At 48.5% G+C, this 8,713-nt stretch overlaps 1 protein-coding gene across 2 annotated transcripts in view; it reads left to right on the forward strand.

Annotated features, from left to right (window-relative positions):
• LOC144607729 (gasdermin-A2-like) overlaps positions 1–8,012 on the forward strand; it is an 80,890-nt gene extending 72,878 nt beyond the window's left edge. For both annotated transcript variants that reach the window (XM_078424766.1, XM_078424765.1), the window contains exons 7-10: positions 1,726–1,856; positions 3,451–3,625; positions 5,501–5,574; positions 7,661–8,012. In XM_078424766.1, coding sequence (XP_078280892.1) covers positions 1,726–1,856; positions 3,451–3,625; positions 5,501–5,574; positions 7,661–7,891 — 611 coding nt within the window. In that variant the 3' untranslated portion in view covers positions 7,892–8,012. The remainder of the gene's footprint in view (positions 1–1,725; positions 1,857–3,450; positions 3,626–5,500; positions 5,575–7,660) is intronic.
• The last annotated feature ends 701 nt before the right edge of the window (positions 8,013–8,713 follow it).

Below are 8,713 nucleotides of genomic sequence, written 5' to 3' on the forward strand. Positions count from 1 at the left end.
CACAGCAAGGAGGCTCTTGGGAGAGATTATTCATGGAACGCAACTGGGGCTGTTCTCTAACGTTGATACGTTTTTTTTACTAGTTGACCCTCCTAGTGTTGTGTCTTTTACTCTGTACTGCTGTGGCTGCCCGGCAAATGATTTTCGTTCAATTCATTTTGAATGACAGGCTTGTATACACTGGAATTTAGAAGGATGAGAGGAGATCTTATCGAAACGTATAAGATTATTAAGGGGTTGGACACGTTAGAGGCAGGAAACATGGGGAGTCCAGAACAAGGGGCCACAGTTTAAGAATAAGGGGTAGGCCATTTAGAACTGAGATGAGGAAAAACTTTCTCAGTCAGAGAGTTGTGAATCTGTGCAATTCTCTGCCTCAGAAGGCAGTGGAGGCCAATTCTCTGAATGCATTCAAGAGAGAGCTAGATAGAGCTCTTCAGGACAGCGGAGTCAGGGGGTATGGGGAGGAACGGGGTACTGATTGAGAATAATCAGCCATGATCACATTGAATGGCGGTGCTGGCTCGAAGGGCCGAATGGCCTCCTCCTGCACCTATTGTCTATTGTCTATTGTCTATAAAGGTAATTCAGATTCAGATTCAGAATTCAGACATCATCTGCATGGGGTGTTTTGCAGGTGAATTGAATCGTTTGCATGGTGGTGGCACAGCAGTAGAGCTGCTGCCTTACAGCACCATAGAACCAGTTTTGATCGTGACATAAAGCTCTGTCCGTACAGAATTTGCACTTTCTCCCTGTGACCGCGTGGGTTTTCTCTGGGTGCTCCGGTTTCCTCCCACCTTCCAAAAACGTGCAGGTTTGTCGGTTAATTGGCTTCCGTAAATTTTCCCTCGCATGTAGGATAGAACTAGTGGTCATGGTCGGCATGGACTTGGTGGGCCGAAGGGGCCTGTTTCCACGCTGTATCTCTAAAAAAAGATGGAATGACTTTATCAGGGGCCACTTGGACAGATCACAGTCATTACCAGGTCAACATGGAGTTTACTACTTCTTTTGATCAGGTCAGGAGGGTCATCGTCTTAAGGTCGTTCTGGTTATTATCGCCAAGAGGACGCGGAGATTGCACCAGTTGGAAGTTTAACAGAATTAACAACAAGCAACTTGAACCTTGGACAGTTTCTATGGCTGTGTTAAAAAGCTGAGGTTACCAATTAGCCATTTGGACCTTTGCCAATGCATTTTGCCTTTTGAGTTAGGGTAATGAATGCCCTTGACATGCTGGTCTTGCACCTTTTTCAAATGTCCCCATTTTAATTTAGTGTATAATGGTTAAAACAATGAACACAAAAAATAGGGCGGCACGGTGGCGCAGCGGTAGAGTTGTTGCCTTACAGCGCCAAAGGCCCGGGTTCGATCCTGACTATGGGTGCTGTCTGTAGCGAGTTTGCACGTCCTCCCCGTGACCGCGTGGGTTTCCTTTGGGTGCTCCGGTTTCCTCCCACATGCGAAAAGACGTGCAGGTTTGTAGATTAATTGACTTCTAGTGTGTAGGACAGAACTAGTGTACGGGCGATCACTGGGCCATGTGGACTCGGTGGGCCGAAGGGCACGTTTCCACACTGTATCTCTAAACTAAACTAAACTAAACAAACAGTGCCCAGCCAGGGGTTTTTTAATAAGATGTCCACACCACATGGGTACAACTGCTGCAGAGTCTCACACACTTTTAATCAACCAGTTCTGATTGAATTTTATTTCTTCCAGTTAATGGAGATGAAGTGTTTGAAATCTGCTGTGAGCTTCAATGTCTCGACAATGGTTTGAAGCAGTGTCTCCTGGGCCTCTTGTGTCAGATCATCGAAGACTCTGAACTTCATTCAATTCTGAGTGACATGGTAAGAAAAGGTTTCAGATACTGAGGGAAAGATTGACTTCAGATTTTGATTCTGATCGTAAACTGTGTTTTTTTATGTCATAAAAGGCGCTGGAGATTATCATAAACATGGAGCAGTAACTATCCAATGGCTCCATATGGAAAATGGCCGAGAGGGGAATTGGGTTCATGTGCAATGACCCTTCAATATAGAGTCATAGAATCATAGAACGTGGAAACAGGCCATTCGGCCCAATTTACCCACACCGACCAATACGTCCCATCTACACCAGCCACTTGTTTGTGTTTGGCCCATCTATATACTAAAACTCTCGTTTGTTTGTTTGTTTGTTCCTGAACTACATCCAAAATGGTACAAGATAGCGTGACAATTTTAGGCCCACCTTACTCACCGTCGTCCCTTTGGTGCTAATGGAAGAGATTTCTGAAATCGGTGTTATATTTTTTAAGTTATTCACATTTTAAAGTTTAAATCTATCTCCTAGGGAGGGTGGGGGGAAGGGTGGGGAAGGAGGGATAAGGGGAGTTGAGGGGGATAGATTGGGGGGAGAGAAAGGGGGGAGGAGACGAGGGGGGGAGAGAGGGGGAGGTGGGAGGAGGGAGGGGGAGGGGAGGGAGGGGGTGGAGGGAGGAGTGAGGGGGTAGGAGGGAGGATGAGGGGTTCAGGGGGATGGAATGGGGAGGAGAGGAAGGGGAGGAGGGAGAGCGGGTGGAGGGAGGAGGGGAGGGGGGATAGGGGGGAGAGGGAAGGGGAAGGGAGGAGAGGGAAGGGGAGGGGGGGAGAGGGACTAAAAACCCTTTGTCAGAAAAAGAGAGGGAGAGAGAGAGAGAGAGAGATTGTTTAATTTATTTGCAGAAACAAGCAAGAAACCAAGTGAAATTGTGTAAATCCACACAATGAGATGCCGTTGCATGTTTAGCAGATTATTGTCACGTGCACTGAGGTACAGTGAAAAGCTGGGCTTCACGGGTAGGTTCGGAGTCAGAGTGCGAGAGGTCAGAGTGCGAGAGGTCAGAGTGAGGGTAGGATGGGATAGACAACTTAAGAGAGAGTGGTGAGTCTGTGGAATTCTCTGCCACAGAAGGTAGTTGAGGCCAGTTCATTGGCTATATTTAAGAGGGAGTTAGATATGGCCCTTGTGGCTAAAGGGATCAGGGGGTATGGAGAGAAGGCAGGTACAGGCTACTGAGCTGGATGATCAGCCATGATCATATTGAACGGCGGTGCAGGCTCGAAGGGCCGAATGGCCTACTCCTGCACCTATTTTCTATGTTTCTAAAGGAAGATGGAGGCCGAGATGGTCATTGTACTTGGGAACTAGAAACACAGGATGATAGGCGTGGTTGACATGTTAAACTCAGGATCACCCATGCACACAGGTTGAAGGTGTTCCACCATGCAGTCATGCAATGTGGAGGACACCACATGGTTCGTTACTCAAAGGGCAAGTGAATCTGCTGCGCCTTCCATTGGTGTCCACACGGTGGTTTCATTCATTTCCGTGAACCTCTATTGGGATGCTCTTTCTCTGTTCAATGAAGAAGAGGTTGCGATGCAGGTCACATCTCCTCACTGTCACCCCTTGGATTCCCAGCTCTGCGAGGCTTGTGCTGGGGACGACTACACCCTCTCAGAGCTCGAGAAACTGGACGGAAAGAGAAGAGAGTGTGGGGAAAAGCTCTTGGCAATCTGGAGTGAGGACCAGTTGAAGAATGCAGCCGAGGACAACCTTCTTAAGGCCGTCTCTGTTCTCCTTGCAGCCTTGGAAGGTAAGGAATCAGATCCCTTCGGTGTGGCTCAACCTTTTGTGGAGTTGACGTAAACCTACACGGGTTGGATGTATATGTATGTGGGTTGGTTGGTAGGTTTGCAGATGCCACCAAGATTGCTGTGTGAGCCCTCAGCTGACTGGCTGTGAACTCTTGTGATAGAGTGGATGTGGAGAGGATGTTTCCACTAGTGGGGGTCTCTAGGACCAGAGGCCACAGCCTCAGAATTAAAGGACGTACCTTTAGAAAGGAGGTGAGGAGACATTTCTTTAGTCAGAAGGTGGTGAATCTGTGGAATTCAATAGACAATAGACAATTGGTGCAGGAGGAGGCCATTCGGCCCTTCGATCCAGCACCGCCATTCAATGTGATCATGGCTGATCATTCTCAATCAGTACCCCATTCCTGCCTTCTCCCCATACCCCCTGACTCCGCTATCCTTAAGAGCTCTATCTAGCTCTCTCTTGAATTCATAGCCACAGATGGCTGTGGAGGCCATTATTGGATATTTCTAAGGCAGAGATAGATAGATTCTTGACTGGGAAGGGTCTTCACCCAAAACGTCACCCATTCCTTGTCTCCCGAGATGCTGCCTGACCCGCTGAGTTACTCCGGCATTTTGTGTCTATCTTAGATTCTTGATTAGTAAGGGTGTCAGGGGCTATGGGGAGAACACAGGAGAATGGGGTTGAGAAGGAAAAATAGATCAGCCATGATTGAATGGCGGATTGGACTTGATGGGCTGAATGGCCTAATTCTGCTCCTAGAACATATGAATGTACGGACTCTGGAGATCCCACTCAGCTTCAGTACTGACCCTCCTTAGAAACGTCCTAATAACATGATCTTAAAGCAGGTCATTAGTGTCCAACTCCAACTTAGTTTAAGAAAATAACTGCAGATGCTGGTACAAATCGATTTATGCACAAAATGCTGGAGTAACTGAGCAGGTCAGGCAGCATCTCGTGAGAGAAGGAATGGGTGATGTTTCGGGTCGAGACCCTTTACTCAGCCAAAGGGAATGATGAATTCCAAGGCCTATGACAGATTAATCAGTTTGGCAGAACCAGAGGACATTGTGTCTGAAGAAGGGTCTCGACCCGAAACGTCACCCATTCCTTCTCTCTCGAGATGCTGCCTGACCTGCTGAGTTACTCCAGCATTTTGTGAATAAATCCAACTTAGTTTAGTTTAGTTTCGGGATTCAGTGGGAAACAGGCCCTTCAGCCCACCGAGTCCGCACCGACCAGCGATCCCCGCGCACTAACACTATCCTGCACACTAGGGATAATTTACATTTATACCAAGCCAATTAACCAACAAACCTGTGAATCTTTGGAGTGTGGGAGGAAACCGAAGATCTCGTGGTTACGGAGAGACCGTACCGACAGCACCCGTAGTCGGGATCAAACCAGGGTGTCTGGAGCTGTCAGGCAGCAACTCTACCGCTGCGCCACCGTGCCGCACGAGCTGAGAGAAGAGTTTAGTGTCTCAGTTGACAGAGGGGTCTCCAGCACTGTAGCTCCTCAATGCTCCTGCACTCCCACTCTCTCACCTGGACCGTCAGCCTGGATACCTCGCTCTGGGCTCTGGGTGCGTGGGTTCGATTCCAGGCCAACCCCTTCGTCCAAGAGAGAGCTAGATAGAGCTCTTAAGGATAGCGGAGTCAGGGGGTATGGGGAGAAGGCAGATTGAGAATGATCAGCCATGATCACATTGAATGGTGCTGCTGGCTCGAAGGGCCGAATGGCCTCCTCCTGCACCTATTATCTATTGTCTATTGTCTATTGTCCACACACCCCCCCCCCCCCCATCCCAATCGGCCTTGAGCAGCCTTGCCAACAAACCTGACTCTTTTTCCTTTTCATATTTCAGATCTGCCACCAACAACGTTACGAGCGCTAATTCAAAGTTTGAAGATGCAGATTCTGCCCCAGCAGCTCACCCTGGTAAGATGCCAGCTGATGCCAGCTGATGCCAGCTGATGCCACAAAAGGGGGAAAGAGACAAATAACCGTCCGGGGTCAGAGCAAAGATGACACGAGGAAGTCCAAATACTGACCACAAAACAGAAAATAGCGAGACCCGAGAGTAAATTAAAAATGGGGAGAAATAATTACCTGGAATAATGAGTGCGGAAAATTTGAAGATAATGTATTCAAATGGCAAAATATTTGTAATTGGGAATAATAGATAGAAGAAAAAAAACAATGTCTGAAGCATTGATTCCAGGAGTGCATTAAAAGGGATTCATTCTACTGGGGCAGCTTCAAATTACCATTGAATTGTCCAATTTTAGGTGCTATCCCCCCTATTCCCCCGCCCCCTCTCTTCCTTATGCCTCACCTTGGTACTCGCCCATTTCTTCCCCACTGCAATCCCCCTTTTCCTCCTTCCTCCGTCTCCCTCCATCTATATTCCTTCCTCTGGTTTCAATGTTCATCCTCTTCTCTCCTTATCGAACACCCTTCTGTCTCCTTGTCATCTCCAGCCTTTGTCCACTTCTCTGTCACTCAACCCCCCCCCCCCCCCCCCCCTCCTCACAGTATCCACCTATCACTTTATCACTTGCCAGACTTTGCCTTAGAGGGAGTACAGAGAAGGTTCACCAGATTGATCCCTGGATGGCGGGACTTGCATATGAGGAAAGACTGGATGGACTGGGCTTGTACTCGCTGGAATTTAGAAGACTGAGGGGGGATCTTATAGAAACATATACAATTCTTAAGGGGTTGGAGAGGCTAGATGCGGGAAGATTGTTCCCGATGTTGGGGGAGTCCAGAACCAGGGGTCACAGCTTAAGGATAAGGGGGAAGTCTTTTAGGACCGAGATGAGAAAACATTTCTTCACACAGAGAGTGGTGAGTCTGTGGAATTCTCTGCCACAGAAGGTAGTTGAGGCCAGTTCATTGGCTATATTTAAGAGGGAGTTAGATGTGGCCCTTTTTGCTAAAGGATCAGGGGGTATGGAGAGAAGGCAGGTACAGGCTACTGAGCTGGATGATCAGCCATGATCATATTGAATGGCGGTGCAGGCTCGAAGGGCCGAATGGCCTACTCCTGCACCTATTTTCTATGTTTCTATGTTTCTATGTCCCGCCTTCTCCTCTCCTCCAGCTTTCTCCCCCCCCCCCCCCCCCCCCCCCCCCATGACATTACAGGCGGCACGGTGGCAGAGCGGTAGAGTTACTGCCTTGCAGCGCCAGAGACCCGGGATCCATCCTGACCATGGGTGCTTGTTTGTACGGAGTTTGTACGTTCTCCCCGTGCATTCAAGAGAGAGCTAGATAGAGCTCTTAAGGATAGCAGAATCAGGGGGTACGGGGAGAAGGCAGGATCGGGGTACTGATTGAGAATGATCAGCCATGTTCACATTGAATGGTGGTGCTGGCTCGAAGGGCCGAATGGCCTACTCCTGCACCTATTGTCTATTGACCTGCGTGGGTTTTTTCCCTGAGATCTTCGGTTTCCTCCCACACTCCGAAGACGTGCAGGTTTGCAGGTTAATTGGCTTGGTATAAGTGTAAATTGTCCCAAGTGTGTGTAGGATGGTGTTAGTGTGCAGGGATCGCTGGTCGGTGCGGACTCGTTGGGCCAAAGGGCCTGTTTCTGCGCTTCATCTCTAAAATCGGCTGAACAGGGTTCCGACCCGAAATGTCATCCCGCATGTCCTCGAAAGATATTCCCTGCCTCATTGAGCTACTCCAGCATTTACAACGTTTTATTGTGTTAGAGGAGCAAAGGTGAATCCAACTTATTGTTGTACATGTGTAGGAAGGAACTGCAGGGTGCTGGTTTAAACAAAGACAGACACAAAAAAGCTGGAGTAACTCAGCGGGGCAGGCAGCATCTCCGGAGAGAAGGAATGGGTGACGTTTCGGGATCGAGACCCTGACCTCTTCAGTCTGAAGAAGGGTCTCGACCCCGAAACCGTCGGCCATTCCTTCTCTCCGGAGACGGTGCCGGTCCCGCTGAGTTACTCCAGCTTTTTGTGTCCGTCGTCAAGTTATTGTTGCACCTGGTTGTATTCCGAAGGTCAACACCATCCTGAAGGATGCCGGAAGCAGCCAAGTGGACCAGGTGCTGAAGGTGGAGACCCAAAGTTTGACGGAGGATGCGTTTGGGATCACAGTGGAGATGCTGAGTAGTGTCGGGCTTCACCTGGAGAGAGGCAGTGCCCAGAAAACGAGGGAGCCCAGTCTCTATGAACTGTCCATTGCCTTGTACTGTCTGAACGCACTCAGCAGCAAACGGGGGAATGAATGAAAGTGGCCCCCAATACCCTAATCACTTTGAATAATCTGCTTCACTTCATTGTTATTTTTATCCAAGACAAGGATAAAAGCATAAAACCTTCTATTAAAATAGGTTTTAATTCCTTCAGCAATGACCAGAATTGTCCAAAAATAATAAAAAGAATTTGAAAACGTCTCTGGGTAATTTTCTGAAAGATCTGTTTGAATATCAGTCACATTGTCCACAATCTGCAGACAAGCTTCTGTATCGTCTCCAGAAGATCGAACAGCGAACTCAGGAACAGCAGTAAAGTTGCTGCCTTACAGCACCAGAGACCCGGATTCGAACCTGCCCACGGCTGCTGTCTGTGTGGAGTTTGTACGTACTCCCCGTAAAAACTGTGTGGGTTTTCTCCGGGTGCTCCGGTTTCCTCCCCACATTCCAAAGACGTGCCGGTTCGTAAAAGAATACCCCTTATTCTTAAACTGTGGCCCCTGGTTCTGGACTCCCCCAACATTGGGAACATGTTTCCTGCCTCTAACGTGTCCAACCCCTTAATAATCTTATACGCTTCGATAAGATCCCCTCTCATCCTTCTAAATCCTTCTTTGTTGGATCGAGGTGGTCAGTGAATTTCTCGAGTTCTCTGGCTTCCGATTCAGACTTCAAGTCCGGCTTCGATGCTCTGAGGAGCTGAAATGCTAAACCTCCAGCCCAGTACCGTGAATGTAAAGCAGTTTAGGAGGTGCTTTCTTTCTTCTCCAGGAGAGGAGATGAGGAGGAATTTCTTCAGCCAGAGGGCAGTGAATCTGTGGAGTTCATTGCCACAGACAGCTGTGGAGGCCAAGTCAG

This window comes from Rhinoraja longicauda, chromosome 29 (assembly GCF_053455715.1).
Source record: "Rhinoraja longicauda isolate Sanriku21f chromosome 29, sRhiLon1.1, whole genome shotgun sequence".
Lineage (NCBI taxonomy): Eukaryota > Metazoa > Chordata > Chondrichthyes > Rajiformes > Arhynchobatidae > Rhinoraja > Rhinoraja longicauda.